This window comes from Crotalus tigris, unplaced genomic scaffold (assembly GCF_016545835.1).
Source record: "Crotalus tigris isolate CLP2741 ecotype Arizona unplaced genomic scaffold, ASM1654583v1 scf7180000017596.1218436, whole genome shotgun sequence".
In the NCBI taxonomy this organism is placed as follows: Eukaryota; Metazoa; Chordata; class Lepidosauria; order Squamata; family Viperidae; genus Crotalus; species Crotalus tigris.
Window position 1 is genome coordinate 282020 of NW_024096501.1, and position 22891 is coordinate 304910.

The 22891-nt window shown below is 43.5% G+C and overlaps 2 protein-coding genes across 16 annotated transcripts in view; both read left to right on the forward strand.

Annotated features, from left to right (window-relative positions):
* The window catches only part of MYCBP2 (MYC binding protein 2), a 144123-nt gene extending 136329 nt beyond the window's left edge, over positions 1 to 7794 (forward strand). For all 15 annotated transcript variants that reach the window (XM_039365591.1, XM_039365612.1, XM_039365633.1 and 12 more), the window contains 5 exons: positions 1759 to 1866; positions 2488 to 2697; positions 3844 to 3951; positions 4197 to 4362; positions 6979 to 7794. In XM_039365591.1, coding sequence (XP_039221525.1) covers positions 1759 to 1866; positions 2488 to 2697; positions 3844 to 3951; positions 4197 to 4362; positions 6979 to 7094 — 708 coding nt within the window. In that variant the 3' untranslated portion in view covers positions 7095 to 7794. The remainder of the gene's footprint in view (positions 1 to 1758; positions 1867 to 2487; positions 2698 to 3843; positions 3952 to 4196; positions 4363 to 6978) is intronic.
* Positions 7795 to 7946: 152 nt separating this feature from the next.
* On the forward strand, positions 7947 to 21836 carry FBXL3 (F-box and leucine rich repeat protein 3). The gene is made up of 4 exons (XM_039365688.1): positions 7947 to 8458; positions 14996 to 15118; positions 19259 to 19430; positions 20946 to 21836. The coding sequence occupies exons 1-4, from the start codon at positions 8069 to 8071 to the stop codon at positions 21587 to 21589; spliced, it is 1329 nt and encodes a 442-aa protein (XP_039221622.1). The 5' UTR covers positions 7947 to 8068; the 3' UTR covers positions 21590 to 21836.
* The last annotated feature ends 1055 nt before the right edge of the window (positions 21837 to 22891 follow it).

Consider the following 22891-nt stretch of genomic DNA (forward strand, 5'->3'; position numbering starts at 1 on the left):
TGTGGACAGAAATCCATTGAAGACTTGAGCATAAATTACAGCTAAGCGCTGCATCGCAGGGACCACGTGAACGGATTTGATGGAAAGGAGAAGGCAGTTTTTCTCTGATCCTACTGCCAACCCCTTTCTTGATTTCACTACGAGGGTGGGAGGGCATTGTTTCATCCTCTCGATTTGCTCTAAGGCTAGCAAGGGTACCAGTGAAGCCGCTACCAACTGCAGATATGATGCAGCAGCTCAAGCCACATTCCAATAAATCAGAGGGGATACATGCACCGCTGTGCTGATCAGCTTCCAAGCCTGGTTTAATAGGGTCCATTGCTTTTTCCCCAGGATCATCTTCCATCTGGTCTCCTGATTTTTTTCCGTTATATTTCAATATTCCACTTCAATAATTTTAATCCTGAATTAGGTGCAAAAAGCAATGTGAAAATAAAGCTTGAAGTGGGATTAAGCGAACTACCACTTTCGTTGGAAAGTGAGAAAGGTACCTGTAGGGACTGCCTGTGCTGGGTTGGTAATGTAATCACCTGCCCTGAGCATGTATTAGCTATAAGAACTGTATGTTAGAATGTTTGGCATTTAAAGGGTTAAACACGGTCTCATTAAGAGATAGCTTATGGGTAATGTAGTTTTAGCTGTTCAGTGAATCCTATGTTAACAAGTCAGTGGGAGGGGCTACTAAGTTCATCACAGGATATCCTGGCTACGTGCCAGCTTGTAAAAGAAGCCTTTGTGAAGAAAGACACGAGGTGATATGTCCCGTAAGAGCCATGGGGTAAGTTCACCATCTATCTTTCACCGTGATGGTCCAAACAAGATTTCTGCTTTAATCCTGTTTTTCTCAATCAGATAAATGCCAAAGAATGTGATAATATTAGATCATTTGTCAGGAATCTCAAACAATAACTTCACAGTCAAGAAGAGTTCTTCTGATGAACATATCATGACCTTCTCCATTCTTTTGGGTGAAAGATTGATGGTGAACTCACCCCATGGCTCTTACGGGACATATCACCTCGTGTCTTTCTTCACAAAGGCTTCTTTTACAAGCTGGCACATAGCCAGGATATCCTGTGATAAACTTAGTAGCCCCTCCCACTGACTTGTTAACATAGGATTCACTGAACAGCTAAAACTACATTACCCATAAGTCATCTCTTAAGGAGACAGCGTTTAACCCTTTGAATGCCAAACATTGTAACATACAGTTCTTATAGCTAATACATGCTCTGGGCAGGTGATTACATTACCGGTCCAGCACACTGCCACAAGTACCTCATCAAAGACCAGATCCTAGCCAAAATGTGGTTTTACCAGATTAAAGTCAGAAATCATGGGGAGCATCCACCCTGATTAACTTGCAGTTAACTGCTGGGGAGTGTGGCAGAGCTCACAAACACATCATTTTCCTTCCTTCTAACCGATTTTACTCATACATATCAGCTACCACATTCCTTACCACAAGCTTGAGTTCACTGTGCTTAAATTGTCCAACATGCTGGTTCAGGATGGTTATTTCAGGGGACTCAAATAATTGTGGTCAGATAGGACACCAAATCTGTTTATGAATTCCAAATCAGGGCTGATGTAACGTGGAAATCAGGCCCCTTTGATTTTTCAACAAATCGTGGCTGCTAAGAGACAAAACCGTTGTGAAAAAACCTTGCAGTTAGGGAAAGTTAAGGGAATGTTGAGCTTTGGTGGATCTGTCAAGGAGTATCCGTGCAAATTATTCATAGTTCTTACTTTCTCCAGCTGGACTGTAGCCATATATTCCACTTGCAATGCTGCTGCCGGGTTCTAGAAAACCGATGGCTTGGCCCCCGCATTACTTTTGGGTTCATGTCCTGCCCCATTTGCAAGGTAAGTTACAGAGTCAAGAGTTTGTTTTAGGCATCTGGTAAATTGACACTGAAGGAGACACTTCTGTCACCGTTGATTTGTCGATTGATAATCTTCATGAATTAGAAGTCTGAGTTTTGGAAGAAGGAAAAAAAAAAAGAACTGCATGTGTTTTCCATTGGTTTTCATAGGGATCAATTACCTGCAAATATTTTTTCCTTATTTTTAGCTAAAATATTTACTTTACTTATATTCCATATTTAGGATGTTTGGCAACTGGCTCATATTTATGACTGGTTGCACTTCCCATAGTCACGTGACTGCAGTTTGTGACGTTTTTTTGCCAGTTTTGGAGGGGGAGGGGAAATGCCCATTAGGGAGAATGGGTTTGCACTGAAGGACGTGACTTGCTTAACAATAGTCATAATTGGGTCCTATTACATGGCGGCCTCAATTTATGACAACCAAAACTCCGGTCCTAATTGCTTTGGCCTGTCTTGTCTTTCCTCTTCACACAAGGACCATTTACACAAACTGACTAGTTGTCACTTGTTCCTATACCAAGCAAACTAGGATCTCTTTTTTTGCCCGGTAAACCGTGATTTGTGGCTTACTGTTTCTTTCCTTTTTTTAACACAACAGAACAAAATAAACCACTTGGTATTAAAGGACTTACTTGATCCAATCAAAGAACTCTATGAGGATGTGAAGAGGAAAGCCCTAATGAGGCTGGAATATGAAGGGCTGCACAAGAGCGAAGCCATCACAACACCTGGAGTTCGGTTTTATAATGACCCTGCTGGCTTTGCCATGAACAGATACGCATATTATGTGTGCTACAAATGCAAGAAGGTATGATCCAGATTCAGATGGCGGACATGAGATGTGTGTTTCAACATGACTGAGAAATAGGGAGATGCCATTTCCTGACTATATATTGAGCCACATATTTTTAGATCAGTGTTTCTCAACCTTGACAATTTTAAGGCATGTGGACTTCAACTCCCAGAATTCCACAGCCAGCATTGCTGGCTGTGGAATTCTGGGAGTTGAAGTCCACATGCCTTAAAATTGTCAAGGTTGAGAAACACTATTTTAGATGATAACACTAGGATTGCTCCAAGCAAGTTATACTTGACGACAAGTAATTTTTTTTAAAAAAAAAAAATCATAATTCCGCTATTGTATTTTTATACCAGCTGTATTTTTTTTCAATCCAACTATCTCACGAAAATTGAAGGAGAGTTGAACTATCAGTGTTTTAGCAGTGACGCTCAGGCTAGATACTTAACAACCAAAATGGGGGTGACTTATTTCTCAACTTTCAGTTTACAGACTCTTGCTTTCAAGAACCACTATTTTCCTTTCCTCTCTTTACTTTCTAAAGTTTCTTGCATCTTCTTACAAATGGCCTTTCTTGCCCTCTTCCTTTATTCAGTATCTTTTCAGTTCGTAAGACCTTTGCTCTTTTCTTTTCTCCAGGTGCTTCCACCTACCCTAGCAGCTTAGCCCAGCCAAGTCCCTCCTTTAACAGTCTTTAAGGTGGTTCATCACAGCTACTCCCAGAAGCTTTGCTGTTACAGAGTCAGACATAGTTGGAATACATTTGGAATTAGAACATCTTTCAAATGGATACATCCTAATGCCCTTTCTATTATTTGATTCACATGTTTCACATGTAATAGGTATAACTTCCCATTACTCTGTGTTGAAAGCATTTGCTTCAAAAGCCATGACACCTTTATCTCTGATCCAATTTCATAATAGATCCATTCAAAGTGGAGTTTTGAAACAAAAAATATTTTTGTACTGGATACTAATGAAAATCCTTCATTCATACTCCCCTTGCTTCCCCCCCCCCAAAGCAGATAATAGCTGGAAACCCAAAATAATGTAATTAAGATGTCATTGGAGGCCTGTTAACTATTTCACGGACTCCCCGTTTTCTGGAAGTTGGTGCAGTGGTGCTCAGCTTTTCTTCTTGGTTTCCTCCTCCAGGCTTATTTTGGTGGAGAAGCCCGTTGTGATGCTGAAGCTGGACAAGGAGACGATTACGACCCTCGGGAGCTCATCTGCGGTGCCTGCTCTGATGTATCGAGAGCTCAGGTAGCGAAGCCTTTTCCTTCTGCCCTTTCAGTGACATGTTCAATAAATCAGGGGTCTCCAACCTTGGCAATTTTGAGACTTATGGACCTCAACTCCCAGAATCAAGACAGCTCAGCAGTTGTCAAAGTTGGAGATTCCTGCAATAGATCATGCATCTTCATATATCTTAAATAAGAAGAGTCAGTGTTCATACTCTTCAGCTTAAGCTGTGGTTTTTTATCCTTTTCCCCCCCCCCCCCCCACAGATGTGTCCCAAACACGGTACAGATTTTCTAGAGTACAAATGCCGCTACTGTTGTTCGGTGGCTGTTTTCTTTTGTTTCGGGACCACCCATTTTTGCAATGCTTGTCACGATGACTTCCAGCGAATGACAAGTATTTCGAAAGAGGAGCTTCCTCACTGCCCTGCAGGTAATGATTTAAAGTGTCATTAAATTATATTTCTGAGCTGTCTTTGACCACTGTCAATTGCAGTGGTGTTCTTCCAGATGGGGTTTGGAAGCCTTAAAATAAACGTAAGTTAGATTAGTTTTGCCTAAGAATTTCCAGTGTAGGTCACAGTAGATCAGTTACATTCAGCTGTGCATGTGAAATTGCATACATTGTGAGAAGAAAAAATATTAATAGGTTTATGAAGCAAAGTCAGTTGCAATGGTCTAGCTCAGGGGTAGGCAACCCAAAACACTTAAAGAGCCACTTGGACCCGTTTCCCACCAAAAACAAAACACTGGGAGCCGCAAAACCCTTTTGATATCTAAAATGAAGATAACACTGCATATATCCTTTTTTACCTTTATTATAGGTGTGTGTGTTTGTGTGTGTGGGGAGGTATTTGTGTGTGTGTATGTGTGTATATATGTATATGTATGTATGTATGTGTATGTATATATATATACACACACACACACACACACACACACAGGTTAAAAAAAAGGATATATGCAGTGTTATCTTCATTTTAGATGTCAAAAGGGTCTCTCTCTCTGTCTCCCTCCCTCTCTATCTGCCCTTGGTCTGCCACTCCTCTTCCCCCGCTGTCTTTCTTTCTCTCTCTCTCTCTCCTCTCTCTCTCTCCCTCCCTCTCTCTCTTTCTCTCTCTCTCTTTCTCCCCCCCTCTCCTATCTGCTGCTCACCTGGCAAGCTTCAAGCTGTTGTCCAACAAGATCAGGGTAGGCAACCTCGTCTCTTTTATGACTCATGGACTTCAACTCCCAGAATTCCTGAGTCAGCCTAGCTGGGCTAGCTAGCTCTCTCCTGCCCTTCCTGCTTCCTGCAGAGACGCAGCAAAGGGAGGAGTTCCGCCCAGTAAGCTTTTCAGCTCCTCGGAGAACACTCTGAGTGCACTCTCTTTTACACACACACAGAGAGAGAGAGAGAGAGAGAGAGAGAGAGAGAGAGAAGCAGGGAAGCGCAATTGCCTCTCTCTGTCTCTCTCTCTCTGCAAAGGCAGAGGAGGCTGGGAGCCACAGGGGAAGGCTCAAAGAGCCGCATGCAGCTCCGGAGCCGCAGGTTGCCGACCTGTGGTCTAGCTGTTCCATGGCATTAAAGGGCTCACCCTTGGTCATCAGCATGGTAAAACTACACCAGGCCAAATAGAACTAGGGAAAAAACGTGATTAAATACCAGGCAACCACAAATTCTATTGCTAAGTGAGACATTTGTTGAGTTATGCCCCATTTGCCACAGTTAAGTGAATCAGCGCAGTTGTTTAGTAAAACGGTTGCTAAGTGAATCTGGGTTCCCCATTGACTTTGCTTGTCAGGTGGTAGCAAAAGGTGATCAAATGACCCCCAGGACACAGCAACAATCATAAATATGAGTCAATTGTCAAGTGTCTGAATTTTGATCATGTGACCATGGGGATGCCCAAACAGTTGTTTGAAAAACAGCCATAAGTCACTTTTTTCAGTGCCATTGCAACTTCAAATGGTCACTAAAGAACTGTGGTAAATCTACCAGGGATAGTCAACCTTGGCTCTTTTATGACTCAGGAATTATGACTCAAGACTGAAGTGCATAGAAGCCCTTTATTTTTATTATTATTTATAAAGTTGATTGGGCGCCCATTTTACCACCAGCTAATTCTGGGCAGCTTATAATCCTAATTACGTATAATTAATAATTATATTATTTTCATTATATTATAAAATTGTAAATGCATTATACAAATTATATTTGGATATACAAATTAAAATATTTTTAAAAAAAACATATTCTAAATAATGAACCTAAATAATAATTTATAAAGTTTATTGGTCACCCATTTTACCACCAGGTTAACTCTGGGCAGCTTGTAATCATAATAATTATGGATGGTTATTAATCATTATATTATAAAATTATAAATACATGATACAAATTATATTTGGATATACAAATACAAATTATAAATAAACATACAAAAATGTTTAGAAAAATATTATAATCTATAAAATGTATTGGCCTCCCATTTTACCACCAGGTAACTCTGGGCAGCTTGTAATCCTAATAATTATGGATGGTTATTAATAATTATATTATTTTCCTTATATTATAAAATTATAAATACATGATACAAATTATATTTGGATATACAGATACAAATTATAAATAAATATACAAAAATGTTTAGAAAAATACTATAATCTATAAAATGTATTGGCCTCCCGTTTTACCACCAGGTAACTCTGGGCAGCTTGTAATCGTAATAATTATGGATGTTTATTAATAATCATATTATTTTCATTATATTATAAATACATTATACAGATTATATTTGGATAACACAAATTCAAATTATAAATAAATAAATAAAAATATTTTTTTAAAAAACGTTATAAATAACGAACCTAAATGATAATTTAACTTTTAATAAAGATCCTCCTCCTTAGAGGTCCAGGGAACCCTCCTACGTCTTCCTGGCGATGCGGCTGGGTCGGGCCCGGGGGAGGGAAGCCGCCTGGGAGACGGGGGGGGGGGCAGCTCAGACGGGAAGGAAGCCCCGTTGACGGCCGGCTTGGCCTCCCTCTCTCCCCTTTTCCCTCTCAGGTCCCAAGAGCAAGCAGCTGGAAGGAGCCGAGTGTCCGCTCCACGTCGTCCACCCGCCCACCGGCGAGGAGTTCGCGCTGGGCTGCGGCGTCTGCAGAAACGCGCACACCTTCTAGCCGCCGCGGAACGACGGAAACCAGCCCGGGACCATTTGGCCAGCACGGCGCCGGGGCCTGCCGCGCCCCCGAGCTCAGCCTCTGAGGCGCTTGCATGCGGCTACGATGCGCATCGCCCCCGGGGCCTGGCCGAGCAGGCACTCCGGAGGCCGCTGACTTCGCCCGTTCCTCCTCCTCCTCCTCCTCCTGAATGCCGGACAGTGGCTGCCGCGGGCAGGGCTAGGGCGGGAGGCAGGCAGCGGCGGGATCCCCCCTCTCCCCTGTTCGGGCTCAGCCGCAGCCCTCGATGTCAACCAGTCTCGGTCGCGCTGTGTAGATCTATATATGTATATGTATATATATATGCATATATATATATACATATATATACATATATATATATATATATAAAAAAAAAAAAAAAACACCAGCCTGAAGATGACGAATGTGACTTCGTCGAAACGTTGCCAAGACACTTCCAATTTTACGCGGGAGAAAACCCGAACAACCAAAGACCTATATATGCATATATATATACGTGCGCCGTGTCAATGTCTGTCCCGCCTCAAGTCCTGGATTGTAAACGGCGGGCTTCCTTTCCTCCCCGCTGGGGCTCCGGGGGCGCCGTCCGGCCGAAGTGCACTTCCGAAGGCGCCTCCCCACCCAGCAGCGTTGCCCAAGGGAATGTAGCCTCAATAAAGCCACGCGGGGCCTTTTCCTACCTGAGACTCTTGAGAATTCTTGCCGGGGGGGGAGGGAGGGGCGGGGCTGAGCGTGCGCCGTGCCGCCTTCCGCCATCTTGACCGGCGCGAAGTAAACAAGGCGGCGAGTGCGGTCGGGGGGGGGGCTGGGGGGGGAACGCGTGGCAAGCGGCGGCTTCGTTGAGACGGACGCACCCTCCCCTCCTTCATGGGGTGCTGGGAGAGAAGGAGGCAGCCGAAGCCGTGGCGCCCGGGGTAGGGCTGGCAGCGGGGTGAGTGGGAGGGGGTGTTGCCATGGCGACTAGGGAAAGGAGCGGCGGCGGCGTTGGAGGCTTTTCCTCGGGGCGCCGTCGCCGCAGCCGAGACGACCCCGGGAGCATGAAGCGGACGGCGAGGCGAGCGGACGACCCCGAAGGCGGAGGCAAGCGACGGGAGCTGCCCGGGCTGGACTGGGCCTCGCTGCTGCCGGAGGTGCTGCTGCGCGTCTTCCAGCACCTGCCGTTGCTGGACCGCGCGCGCGCCTCGCAGGTTTGCCGCGGCTGGCAACGGGCCTTCCACCTGCCAGAGCTGTGGCGCCGCTTCGAGTTCGAGCTGGGCCAGCCGGGCGTCGCAGCCACCCACCCAGAGCTCATCAAGCAGATCCTCAAGCGCCACGCCGGACACCTGCAGTACGTCAGCTTCAAGGTGAGCCCAGGCTGGTGGGGGCCCGGCCCGGCCCCTTTCTGGCCTCTGCTGAACCTGGCCCTGCGCGGCCAGCTGTCCGAGGGCCCCAAATACGGGAGGGGAACGCCTTGTCTATTGAGAAGAAGGGCTAGGGGTGACCTGTTAGCAAGTATTCCAGTATATGAGGGGCTGCCACAAAGAGGAGGGAGTCAAGCTATTCTCTAAAGCACCTGAAGGCAGGACAAGAAGCAAGGGATGGAAACTAACCAAAGAGAAAAGCAACCTAGAACTAAGGAGAAATTTCCTGAAAGAAGAATTAACCAGTGGAACGTCTTGCCTCCAGAAGTTGTGGGTGCTCCATCACTGGAAGCTTTTAAAGAGACTGGACAGCCACTTGTCTGAAATGGTATAGGGTCTCCTGCATGAGCAGGGGGCTGGGCTAGAAGACCTTCAGAGTCCCTTTCAGCTCTATTCTGGTTGATTGATCTAACTCTTCCTACTCTCTCTTCTTGTACCACATACCCACTTCTTAGCTACCCCATCTCCACCTCATTTGGCTTACATTTGCATTTTTTTTAAACATGGCTGACTCTCCTAGAAACTGGACAGTCACGTGTCTGAAATGGTATAGGGTCTCCTGCTTGAGCAAGGGATTGGACTAGGAGACCTCCAAGTCCCTTCCAGCTGTGTTATTCTGCAGTATCCTGCTCTAATCTGTGGGAATAATGTCCTCTTGGTGGCGTCTCATTTCTGCACTCCCATTTGACCAATTCACAGGGGTTCCACATTTCCCCATTGGGCTCTGTAGATGAATTGTTTTCTTCTCTGAATCTCAGAACTGCTCTGATTAAATTGTCTTGCCACTGAATTGAACAATACATCTCCCAAATCCAGTTCAATCAGAATCGGGGGTGATTTGCAGATATCTGTATCTGATTTGATATTAAGCCTGCCTTCCAACAATGGAGAGCAGAAAACGTCAGCAGATGAAAAGGGGTTTTGCTTGCTGGAGCAAAATATAGTTCCTGCTGAGCAGGAGTCCCTAAGGCAGTGGTTCCCAACCTTTCTAATGCTGCGACCCCATAATACAGTTCCCCATGTTGTGGTGACCCCCAACCACTTATACATCATCGGGTGCCAGGGGCGTGGCCAAGGAAAAGGGGAAAAAATGGCGGACAGCCTTGTTTGGCGACCTCCATGAAATGGTCGTTTGACCCCAAATGGGGTCCCGACCCACAGGTTGAGAACCACTGCCGTAAGGGAAGGAAGCTGCTTCTCAGTCAATGTGTACTCTGATTGAAAGTAGGAGAGCACTCTGAAGTTTCTGCCCTGGGGAGTGCCAGCATTGAATATCAGCCACAGACAGGCCTCCCTTTCTCAGTTGGAGTTGGGAGCCTGGCTAGCTTTTCCCCAACTGCCTTCAGCCCTTCTGAAGTCTTGCAGCGGATGAGGACATAGGTAGAGAGAAAGGATTGAAAGAGAATTGCAGGAGCTGGACCAAGGTGGTTAGAAGACAGGAGAAAGAAGTAGCAGAATGGAGAGAAGTGGAAGAAATTACTGGTGGACAATGAGCAGATGAATTCAATCCTGGTGGATTAAATGTAAAATCACGGAACTGAAATAAAATAAAATAAAATAAGATAACCTGTTTTTAGGAATGACACTGACCACAGTACTGAAACTTCAAATTCTTGGGCAGTTGAAGACAGACTGAAATAAACATGGATTTATAGCAGGTAAAATTGGTGCTCCTGAGGTGCTTTGAAGAATAGAAATAGTGACTTGTGACTGGGAATAAGAATGGTAGTTTCTGAGGAGGAATTAACAGATTGAACAAAATCTGTAAAATAACATGCAGGCAAAAGAGAGATAGAACATTCCAAGCAAGCCAGCTACTCAAGAGAGCAGCGAGGGGCAAAATATGGGGAGGGTGTTCCAAAGAGTGTACTTGAGAAGAAACAGTGGCATCATGCAACAAAGTTAACCAGGGTTAAAAGCTTTGCCTGCGTAACTACTCATTCCCACGAAGCTGAATAGCCCGTGGTGATGGTAAGATTATTATTTCCACAATCTATTAAGATACATGAAAGGCTTAACGAGTCCGTGACTTGTTAGCTAAAAGCAGAAGTTCATTTGAGATTTAGCAAGGTTCAAACCTGGACTTGCAATATTTTGGTTTTCAGGAAAGTAAATTTGAAAGTTTAGATTCCAATTTCTGCCAATTGGGAATGACAGCTGTAGTGCATTTGGATGACAGAAAATCTCAGGCCGCCTACTCAGATGAAAAAGAACCCCCTAGGTTGGGAGACTATACCTTTGCTAAACCTTTCCACAGCAGAGTATGTCATGCCAACATTGTCTTTTCCTAGAAAATCTGGTCTAATCAGCCCCTTTTGTTGAAGATGTCATTCTCTTCCTTGGTAGTTAAGGGAGCAGACACAGAAAAATGGCAGCAAGCAAGACAGGGCGAGGGCCATTACTGTGATTAACACAAGTGATAATAACACCCACAACAGTTGAATGTTTCATTAGTCCCACCCATACACTGATCATGTGTGATTACCTTGGGAGTCCTTACACAAAGTTTGTGTTATGGATTTAAAATGTTATGTTTGACTAACAGTAGTCATTTTACAGATCATTTTATACATGATGGATTACTGAACTCAATGAATTGTGTACAGGTCCATTGTTTTACTTGAACAAGTAAATTTCATTTGCATTTTTTAATGGATAATGTTATGCAAAAATCTGAAAAAAATTCCTTATTTGCAGCGCTTTTTTGACCCTGACATGAAAACATGGATAGATAGAATAGATAATACATAAATAGAATAGGGAAAAGGAAGAGGAAAAGGAAGAAGAATAGAGTAGAGTAGAGTAGAGTAGAGTAGAGTAGAGTAGAGTAGAGTAGAGTAGAGTGGAATAGACAATATGAAATAGAATGGAATGGAATGGAATATTTTGTTTGGTTGCAAGTTATTTTTAAGTTCTAATAGTATCTTAGGTGTCTGTATTTGGGTACTACTATGGTATATGTTAACTCTAAAGATTACTTTGTTTAAAACAAAATGATTACTCAACCTTTTAATTTTTTGATAATCTTAATTATATGTTGTGAATCATCATTTCAAAAAAGGAACTGATAGAGAGTAGACCAAGAGGACAACAGGTAATTTTAAAATTATTTTTACATTTATGCTGAACCTGAGGAGGGATGTTGAATATTTGCCTCAATAGATATTTCCTCTGGGTGTGAAAGATAGATAGATAGATAGATAGATAGATAGATAGATAGATAGATAGATAGATAGATAGATAGATAGATAGATAGATAGATAGATAGATAGATAGATAGTGAATTAGTCTTTTGTGTTTTCCAGGACAATTGAGAATACCTCAGACATATTTTTACCCCATCTAATTCCTATTCCTTTCAGTTTCTATCATGGTAAAGCCTTAAAACAACTGTGGGGCTGCTCATAAGTTAGTTAAAAAAAAAAAATGAAAACCGGAAAAAGGGCCTTAGAACCTGACACAAAAATGTCATTCCTTCTCTCTCCCTTTCTTCCTGGTGTTTCTTTTCTGGTTGTGGCAGGATAGTTGGTTGTACCAAATTCAGTAATTACATGAGTTCATTCCAGTTAAAGTACATTTATGCCAGATGGCATGTGGAGAAACCAGCTGTGAAATTTCTGAGGACAGCCTCACCAATGGCCTAGGAATCCATCTTCTAACACCTTTTAATAGCAGAAGATTTTTGCAAGATGGGTAGTAGTCAGAAGATTGATTTAATAAGCCAGACAGCTGTTAAAGCTCATAAGCCAGAAAGAAGCAGGCTCTAAGCCAGCATACCAAAGTAGAATTAGACACCTTGGGCCATAAAGAGATCGGGTGAAACATGACAAAAATGCTAAATAGAAATGTGAAGAGCCCTATGGATATCCAGTCTGTGCCATGAGTTTTCTAGGAAGGTTTCGGACAGAAAAAGGAAGGATTTGTATTCCATATGAAAAGGTAAATTTAGTTTGTGAATGATGTCTAATGACAGACCATGGTCAACTTGTTAAGTAGCTTCTAGCTGAGAAGACAGGTTGATGCCACCACAAAAAACTTCCTGGTGGTGACATTGAAGAGATTAAATATGAAGGTTTCGATGGAGGCATCACAAGATTTTGAGAACCATTTGTAGACTCCAGGTAGGGAACCAGTGAATAGCAGCATTATTTGACAGGATTCCCCCTCAGAGACATCTGTGAAGATGAAATATTTTTCCCCCTCTCTAATCAGGTCTGAGAATATGGCTTCAAGATGTGTTAGGCCTCTCATCCATCCTCTTATGTTTTTTTATGCTCTGTTGTTTCATCAACTGATATGTTGATTACTTCCTGGACAAAGGAATGTTGAAATGGCAATCTTATGTAAATCTCCTGTTTAGAATCTAGGTGGATCCAAGCATGGGATTGAAAGCGTGAGAACAGATTTGGAATGATTGGCAGGAAGGTTGCATTCTGGATAACTGATCTTGAAATCAAGATCTGGTTGCCTTTTGAATTAATTCCTCAAATTTTCTGATACCCTGATATATGGGTAAATTTCTAGCTAAAGAAGAGGCGCTCCCAAATGCCATATTAGAGTTTTCAAATCTAGCAAATGGCAAGTTGCTGCCAAGAGCCTTTTCTTCCTGTAGCCACACAACTTGGACTGGGTGAGATTCCAGAAGGCAAGAGTTGCTGAGATGGTTGGATCTACTTCCCCATCTGCTTTGATTTTGGAGTAAACAATCTACAGGGATTAACGTGTACACTTGATGGTTAATGCCCATTGAGGTGAGCGCTGGCTGGAAGGAAGGGAACAGATTTTCTGCCAAGGCAATAGCCTGCTGAGTGAAAACTGTTGGTGACCCAGTCTGATGGATAACAATCGATCGGGCTTACAAGTGCTCACATGAAAAACACATCTAAGCTTTTAATATGTCTGAAGTTTCTGGGTGAGGAAAAACCTTGAAGCCCCAAAGGATCTTGCAGAGCCAACAACAACAACAAAAAAGCACTACAGATGTTCAATCCTTCTCTGCATGAAGGCCTAGAAAATAGCTGAAAAGAATCAAAAAGAAAATAAGATAAAGAGATGGGATGTGTGTTCTCTGCTTCCCTAGCAATAGGGAGATTTCCCCATTTTGCATCAAGTGAATGAATGCCCATTAGCCTTATCTGTTTTCTGTTCTTCAACAAGTGTGCCCTTTTTTGGAAAACATAACTTTCTTTCACGCTGAGGTTCAAATCAGGATTGCCAAGAGGGAATTAAAGTTGTTCACTGTTTCAGCTTCAAGAGAAAAAAAGCCCGCAAATCGTAGCTCGCCAATATAGTAACAATGAATAACCGAAGCAGGAAAGGCAGAGAAAAGATGAGAGGCACAATCTTGATTAATGATTTATGGCAGCGTATAAACCAAATTACTGTTTTGTTTCCCTAGAGCTGGTTGTTGTCCTGTACAGCAAGTAGCATTTTGACCTAAAAGAATTGATAGCCAGCTCCACATTTAGTTCTTAAGAGCTCGGTATGAGTTCTATTATTCATGCATTATTCTGAAACATTCACCATGCACATGGGTACAAACATACATCACAACAATTCATAGAGGACTTGGCATACATAAGACAGAGATGGCTGGAACACAAAGCAAAATACAGCACAATGGAGAACACCTGCTTGGAGTGAGTTACTGCCTGGAACGATGTCTGTGAGGGTGGTGCTTGTTGTTTGTTTGCTTGTTATAAGCAGGAAGATAATCTGCAGCATTTTGTTGCAGATTCTGCTCTGGTGATAAGTAATGCAACCTCCTTCCCCTAAAATAGGGTTTTCTCATTCAGTGCCTCATAGCAGGAACAACACCAGCATTATTCCTTTTAGTTTATTTCTGGCGTTCAAATGCATTTTCAGTCAACAGCAAAGTATATACCGTGTTTTCCCAAAAGTAAGGCCTACACCGACAATAAGCCCTTGCTTGATTTTTGAGGGTGGGCCTAGTATAAGCCCTATCCCAAAAATAAGCCCTAGTTTTGGAGCAAGGCACATACCTAAAAATCAAGCTAGGGCGGAGGTGGGGAGGTGGAGCTGCCCCATCTGCCCTGCACTAGGCCTCTCCTCGCCAGCCCACTTCTTCTGGGGCCTCTTCTGCAGCCAGGCCTGCATTTTTCAGTCACAGGGCTTTCCAGAAGGCCCCTGCCGTGGAGAAGTGAGATTCTGCAAGACCTCAGCAGCCGAGCACCAGGCTATGGATTGAATCCATAGCTCAGTACTTGGCTGCTTAGGCCTTCTGGAAAGGCCTGACTGCAAAATGCAGGCCCGAATGCAGCTGCAGAACTTCGGCCCCAGAAGAAGTGGACTGGCTGGGTGGGGCTGTCGCTGCCGGAGATGAGGTAAGGCCTACCCCAAAAATAAGACCTGGTGCTTCGTTTGGAAGCAAAAAAATAAAAATAAGACCCAGTCTTATTTTCGGGAAAACATGGTAGTGTTTGAAGTGACTATCCATTAACTTTTTGGTTTCTTTTTCAGGTGGATAGCAGCAAGGAATCAGCTGAGGCTGCTTGTGATATTTTATCCCAGCTTGTGAATTGTTCTTTAAAGACCCTCGGACTGATTTCCACCGCTCGACCAAGTTTTATGGATTTACCAAAGGTACTGAGCAGGCTTCCAATTTGGTCTGGTTGGTTACCAGCGAGTCTGAAACAAATGGTGGACACATTGTCATGACTGGGCTTTCTCTTCCAGGCACACAGAGTAGGAGAGGTGTGTTAGTTCATGCTGGGAAAAAAAGGAAAAAAAAATCAGAAAATGTCTGGTCGTCCCTTTTCTAACTAACACACATCCTTCATTTGTATCAAAAGTCAGTGCTATCAGTCCCAGCAGCAACTCTTGAGTCTGCCACTCCTAGTGAAACTTAAAAGAGAAACCATTCAGAACAAAACTGAGAATGCAACAAATCTATTTGTCTTGAAGATTGGATTTATGACCTGCCCTTTAAAAAAAAAAAGAAACACTCAAGGCAGTTTATAATGAAAACAACAGGAATGTAGAAATAGCAAAATTAATAACAGTTAAAATTGAAACCCCAAATAAAATCAGCTGCTGAAGTAACGAACAGTAAAGGCTTGTGAAAGAATGTGTGTTTTTATTCTCTCCTGAACACCCTGAGAGGAAGAGCCAGACGTGTGATTTGTAATCTGGAAGCCCTGCAGGAAAAAGCTGTTTTCCATTTTCCTGGGAGTTGAGCTCTGGGCTGCAAGAGGCAACTTCAGAAGGGTGTTTCCTGCCAAGCAGGGCTACTGCGTGGGATCCTGGTGGGAGGGGCAGTCTCACTCCAAGCCACTGAGGGCCTTTAAGGTCAATACCAAAACCAAGTTGTGCTCAGTAGACATTTTTAGACCTTTTGGCACGGCTTAAACAGTCACAACTGAGCCCAACCTTTCTGGCTGCGCAACTGCTGAGTGAATTACTGCAATAGTTAAATGAGCCTGTTGCAATTGTGAAGTGAATCTGGCTTCCCCATTGATTTCGCTGGTCAGAAGGTCACAAAAGGAGTTCACGTGACACGTACGATAGTTGCAGTGTGTTGTTCAATGTCGGGATGCTGCAACTGTCATTAATACAGGCCGGTTGCCAAGTATCTGAATTTTGATCACACGGTCATGGAGATGCTGCAACAGTTATAAGTATGAAAAACGGCAATAAATCACTTTGCCGCTATAACTTTGGTCACTAAACAGACTGTTGTAAGTCGAGAACTACCAGACAATAGCCAAGTTGGCCCCTTTTTCTGACCCTTTTCGACTAAAGAGCACTGCAGTAGTGAAGAGAGAGTGTAACTAAGGCAGTGGTTCTCAACCTTTTTAATGCCGCGACCCCCCAACTGGTCGTAAGTCAAGGACTAATCAACCGGTCGTAAGTCGTGGACTACTCAACTGGTGCAGCACCGTTTGCAGAATGGGACTTTTGGCGGGCTCAGCAGGGCAGAGACAGCCTGGACAATTCCTATTGGCTTTTGAAAGCCAATAGAACTAGACTCTATTCAAGAGAGTCTATTCTATTGGCTTTCAAAAGCCGATAGAATAAAAGGGAGTAGCACAGCTAAGGAAAAGGGGGGAAAAAATGGCAGACTGCGTTGTTTGGCGACCCCCGTGAAATGGTCGCTCGACCCCAAATGGGGTCCCGACTCACAGGTTGAGAACCACTGAACTAAGGCCTGCAAAACTGTTGCTCAAGAGTAAGGGGTGCCAGTCCTCACCACTGCTGCCGCCCAGAGACGCTTCCCTTCCGTACCATGTCTGGATTGAATTTCAGTGGATTCTCCCTCATCCAGCTCATTAATTAAAATAATTGAGCAGGGCTTCCTTGGATTTGGAAGGTGGGAAGTCCTCCTCCCAAGATCTGGATGGTTTCACATGGGTGTCAGCCCGCAGAAGTGGCCAGCCAAAGCCTAGATATGGAACCGTGGTTTCATGGCACTACCTTCTGGGCACACCCTGACAGGAAGGCCTGGGTGCTGCTGCCCTGGCCTCTTCCTTTCAGCAAGATCCTCCCCTCTTGGAAGCCACCAAGACCGCCCTCCTGCATGTGGCTTCTGGGGTGGGCGGCAGGAGGGTCTCATTTATTCCGCCCCAGGATAATTTCCCCATTTCAGACGTGAAGGGATTTTATTGTGCTTATGATTTTAGTATGTTTAAGTTTGACATTAGCATTTATTTTATATATGGCAACCATTTTATATTGATACTTATAGTGTTATCATGTAATCATTGTTTTGTTATTTTGTAATCATTATTTTGTAGTTAATTGCTTGATCAGATGCTTTACATATATATTGGAAAAGTAAGGGCTTCATGCTTTAAGTCAGTGGTTCTCAACCTTTTTAATACCGTGACCCCCAACCGGTTGTAAGTCGAGGACTACTCAACCGGTCGTAAGTCGAGGACTACTCAACTGGTGCAGCACCGTTTGCAAAATGGGACTTTTGGCGAGCTCAGCAGGGCAGAGACAGCCTGGACCATTCCTATTGGCTTTTGAAAGCCAATAGAATGAGACTGTATTCAAGAGAGTCTAATTCTATTGGCTTTCAAAAGTCAATAGAATAAAAGGGAGTAGCACAGCTAAGGAAAAGAGGGAAAAAATGGCGGACTGCGTTGTTTGGCGACCCCCGTGAAATGGTCGTTTGACCCCAAATGGGGTCCTGACCCACAGGTTGAGAACCGCTGCTTTAGGTACAGGGGATTGCTTATATGAAAAGAGCACAGTAAGGGGAGGGGGAAAAGGAGTTACGGATGGAGCCTGGGTTGCTGTGTATGAGTCATCATCTAAGAATTAATTTTTTTTGTGCCATCTTATGCCTGGTACCAAGACCGGATCTTTTTGTTCTGGAAAGGTATAAAAGGTAGACGACATCTTTTCTGGTTGTTGCCTTCATTCCTGTACCAGCCACGAAGAGGAATCAGGCAGCCCCTCTCTGTTTTGATCAAAATAAAGTTGTAATCTTTGTTGAAACCTCGGCTCAGGACTTTCTTTGGCTCTTTTAAATTCCTGAGTAACGCTGGGGCAATTGTAAGGCTAAGTGGAAAACCTTACAGACGGTACTGGATTATAGTTCTTAGTAGCCAAGGTGGAGGTCTGCTCTGCCCCCCGCCCCCCCCGTGGCAGCCCCATTCTGGACAGACCATCGGTTGGAAGTCTGGCTAAAAAGGTTGAGACCAGGGTCTCTCATGTCACGAGGTGAGGGTCTGTAGGTTTAATCCATGAGCCGAGGTGGCGCAGCAGTGAGAGTGCAGTACTGCAGGCCACTTTAGCTGACTGTGTTCAGCAGGTCAGCGGTTCAAATCTCACCGGCTCAAGGTTGACTCCGCCTTCCATCCTTCTGGGGTAGGTAAAATGAGGACCCAGATTGTTGGGGGCAATGTAAATATATATATACATTGCTTACTGGTGTACACTGCTTAGAGAGTGTTTGCACTTAAAGCGGTATATAAGTCTCATAAATAAATTGCAATGAACAAAGGGTTGGGAGAGAAATTGGACCTCTATCCTACCAGGAAGAAAAAGACAATTCTCTTTTCTGTTACTGCAATCCTGTTTGCCTTACTGCCCTGGGAATTCTCCATTTCTTAAAATCTTTTCTTAACGAGTCTGTTTCTTGGTTCCTTTTTTATTTTGATGAACGCAGAATAAATTGAAAGCTTAAAACTCTGCACGCACTCGGACTCAAGTTAATCTGTGAAGAGGTATAGTGTTCAATAAAATGCGTTTTTAAATTTGCGATCTAAAAGGTTACCAAAGCATTTCCTAACCGTGTTGTTATTGAAGCGTCCTGAAAAAATATTCCTAAATAGAACTGGATTTTTTGGGGGTTCAAAATTTTATTATTTTTTTTAGATTAACAAAAGCATAAAATACAAAAGTATAAAGAAAGATGAAAGTAAATGAGGGGAGGAAAAGGGGAAGAGACAAAAGTTAGGGGGGGGGAAGGAAAAAAAAGCATTGACTTTCAACCTCTTATGGTGCAGCAGAATAGGATAATAACATGAAACCTCAACTATTTACTTTTATATAATAGTATATACTAGCCATTTCTATAACACCATACCTACCTGATCAGCAAAACCCAGATGATTTTTTTTTTAATTCACAGTATATTATTTCTGAGAAGCTGAAAAACATAGTGGTACTTTGGTTTCTTTGGAGTTTGCTGCTGTTTCCTGTTGATAAGCTGCATTTTAAAATGTGATCATTAAGTTTCATACCTCGATTTCAATATTTTCTCCCTTTTTACAGTCACACTTTATTTCAGCCCTAACCGTGGTGTTCGTAAACTCCAAATCCCTTTCTTCACTCAAGATAGACGATACGCCAGTAGATGATCCATCTCTCAAGGTGTTGGTGGCTAACAACAGCGATACCCTAAAACTCTTAAAAATGAGCAGCTGTCCTCATGTCTCTCCAGCAGGTAAGTTTGTTTTTGGAATATTTTTTACCCAATGAATAGTTTTGAAGTAGCAAATTCAAAATTAGAACTTATATCTGCAATTTCCAAAAATTCAGAATGAATTTGTTGTTGGAAAAATAAAAGGAGGAAGGAGTGTTAGATATGTTCATCACCTTGAGTTATTTATTTAAAAAAATAATAAAAGCAGGCCATAAATAAATAAACAAGCACCTCAGCAGCAGTTCTTTTGAAATCGGATAAAACAGTCAAATCTCTATTGTGTTCCTGCTGTCTTTACCAACTGTCAAAATGCACCTCTTGTGTGGTTCATTTCATCACACCTGCCAGGCCTCTCCCTGCTTTAGTCATTTCCACAGCACGTGATTCCTACCACTGGCAAAACGTTTTCCTGAGTAACGTGCTGCATTTTTTTAATAAAAAAATGACTTAATAGTTTCTGGCGAAGGAGGAATAGTTTATTTTATTATTCTAGAAAAGTAGGTGGAGGATCCTTAATTATGGGTAGTCCTTGACTATGACAGTGGTGGCAAACCTATGGCACACGTGCCAGAGGTGGCACTCAGAGCCCTCTCTGTGGACACGTGTGCCGTCGCCCCAGCCCCTCCTCCCCAGTGCCCCCCCCCCAGAAGAGAGTTGCCCCAGAGTGCGGCCCGCACAGAACAGCATAGCCAAGGACATGGCAGCCGGGCAGCGGGGACAAGACTCCGTCCTCACACCCCATCGCACACAGTTGATGCTGTGGGGCGCGGGTGGAGGGTGTGGCCACCATGGCGCTGTTGGGTCACCTGGGGGATCTGCAGCGGGCCGTGGAGGCGGTGAGTGGCCCTGCGGGTAGGCGGGGCGGAGGGAGGCAGGGCGGGGCCTGTTTTGGGGCACTTGGTCTCTAAAAGGTTCGCCATCACTGACCTATGACAATTGAGCCCAAAATTTCCACAGTTAAACAAGACAGTTGCCAAGACAGTTCTGTCCCATTTTACGACCTTTCTCGCCACAGTTGTTAAGTGTATCGTGGCAGTGATTAAGTTAGTAACACGGTTGTTAAGTGAATCTGGCCCTCCCCCATTTTCAGGCTGCCAAAGGGCATAACGTGATCTGTGACACTGCAGCCGTCATAAATACATGCCAGTTGCCAAGCAACCAATTTTTGATCATGTGACCACAGGGATGCTGCAACGGCCATAAGTGTAAAAAAACGGTCATAAGTCACTTTTTTCAGTGCCATTGTAACTTCGAAAGGTCACTAAACAAATGGTTGTAGGTCGAGGACCACTGGTAATGAATCATAGGAAGAAATTTTACTACATTATTAAAATCTAGATCTATTAGCAGGCTTAATTGCCAGGCTAAAATTCCAGGTCAGCTTTGTTATCCACAGGTGAGGAAATGCTTTAGTCCTCAGCACGATTCTTATTTCTAACCTACTCAAGTAGTTAGTTTTTGCATTTAACGTAGTGTGTTTCTATTTTGTGACAGGCTGAAGGCGAATTCATATTGTATTTTCTTTGCTTTTTCTAGGAATCCTCTGTGTAGCTGACCAGTGCCACGGTTTACGAGAGCTGGCGTTGAATTACCACTTGTTAAGCGATGAGCTCCTCCTGGCTCTGTCTTCTGAAAAACACGTCAGGTTGGAACATTTGCGCATTGACGTTGTCAGTGAGAATCCAGGACAGACGCACTTCCACCCCCTGGAGAGAAGCAGCTGGGACGCTTTCATCCGACATTCCCCTAAAGTGAATTTGGTGATGTACTTTTTCTTGTACGAAGAGGAATTTGATCCGTTCTTCCGGTACGAAACGCCGGTCACCCATCTTTATTTCGGGAGAATGGTCAGCAAAGAGGTCCTTGGGCGGGTGGGAATGACCTGCCCGCGACTGGTTGAACTGGTGGTGTGTGCCAACGGATTACGGCCACTGGACGAAGAGCTGATCCGCATCGCCGAGCGCTGCAAGAACCTGTCGGCCATTGGCCTCGGAGAATGTGAGGTCTCCTGCAGTGCCTTTGTCGAGTTTGTGAAAATGTGTGGCGGCCGTTTGTCTCAGCTATCTATAATGGAAGAGGTCTTGATTCCCGACCAGAAGTACAGCTTGGAGCAGATCCATTGGGAAGTGTCCAAGCATCTTGGGAGAGTTTGGTTTCCAGACATGATGCCCACCTGGTAGAGTTATTGGGGACAAACCCTTCGCTCTTGGGCCAGCCTTGTGGCAGCTTCGTCATAATAAGCAGCTTCGTGATCCTAGGATCTCTCAAGCACGGTAGAAAATCAGTCTACTCATTAGTCTGCTGCAGTGGTTCTCAACCTTTTTAATGCCGCGACCCCCAACTGGTCGTAAGTCGAGGACTACTCAACCGGTCGTAAGTCGAGGACTACTCAACTGGTGCAGCACCGTTTGCAGAATGGGACTTTTGGCAGGCTCAGCAGGGCAGAGACAGCCTGGACAATTCCTATTGGCTTTTGAAAGCCAATAGAATTAGACTCTATTCAAGCGAGTCTATTCTATTGGCTTTCAAAAGCCAATAGAATAAAAGGGAGTAGCACAGCTAAGGAAAAGGGGGGAAAATGGCAGACTGCGTTGTTTGGCGACCCCCGTGAAATGGTCGTTCAACCCCAAATGGGGTCCCGACCCACAGGTTGAGAACCACTGGTCTACTGGTTTCTAAAGCCCGAGTTGAAAAATTGACAACGGAGGAAGCAAACACTTGTTCACATGACTTTTTGTGTCGTTTGCTTTTTCTCCAACTAGACGGATGCAAACGTATGTAGACATTGACGTACATTTACATACTCATATTTACATATTCAGAGGCTACAGTTCCAAATCTTGTTCTGATAAATTATAGCATCTTAGTCTGGCTCTTGGAAATATTACTGCAACTGACTTAACATTTGTACGGAGCATATATATCACTTTGGTAGACATAGTCCAGGAAGGTGCAGACATTAACCTAGATTGTATAACAATGAATTGCTTCGATTTGTAATTCCAGATCCCAAACCATAACTGGGGGTTGTTGGTGTTTCTGTAACGTTATAAATATAAAGCCATGGGACACGGTATCTGGTTATATTTGTATGTGGAAAATAGAAGTATTTGCTTCTTATTAAAACTCTCGAGAAAAATCTAGTGGTATGGAAATTATTAGCAATTTCTTTTTTTTCCCCTCTGCAGTTTTTTAAATGAAAATGTAATAATCGTAAGGCAGTAACATCAATAATAAACCTGTTTTAAGGTATTACTAAAGCCTAATAAGCGAAAATATTAATGGGAGCCATACTCCGTATTGTGGGCTTTTTAAACATTGTATGCTAATTATTTTGGAGCATTGACTTTTTAAAATGTGCTGTACAAGTTTTCTAAGAACGGAAGCCATTCTTGTGAAGGTCTTTTAGAGTAAATCCTGACTTCCAGAGGTTGAATGGAAACTAAAATATGAGAAGTTGATAGTGATCAGCTTGGGTCCTC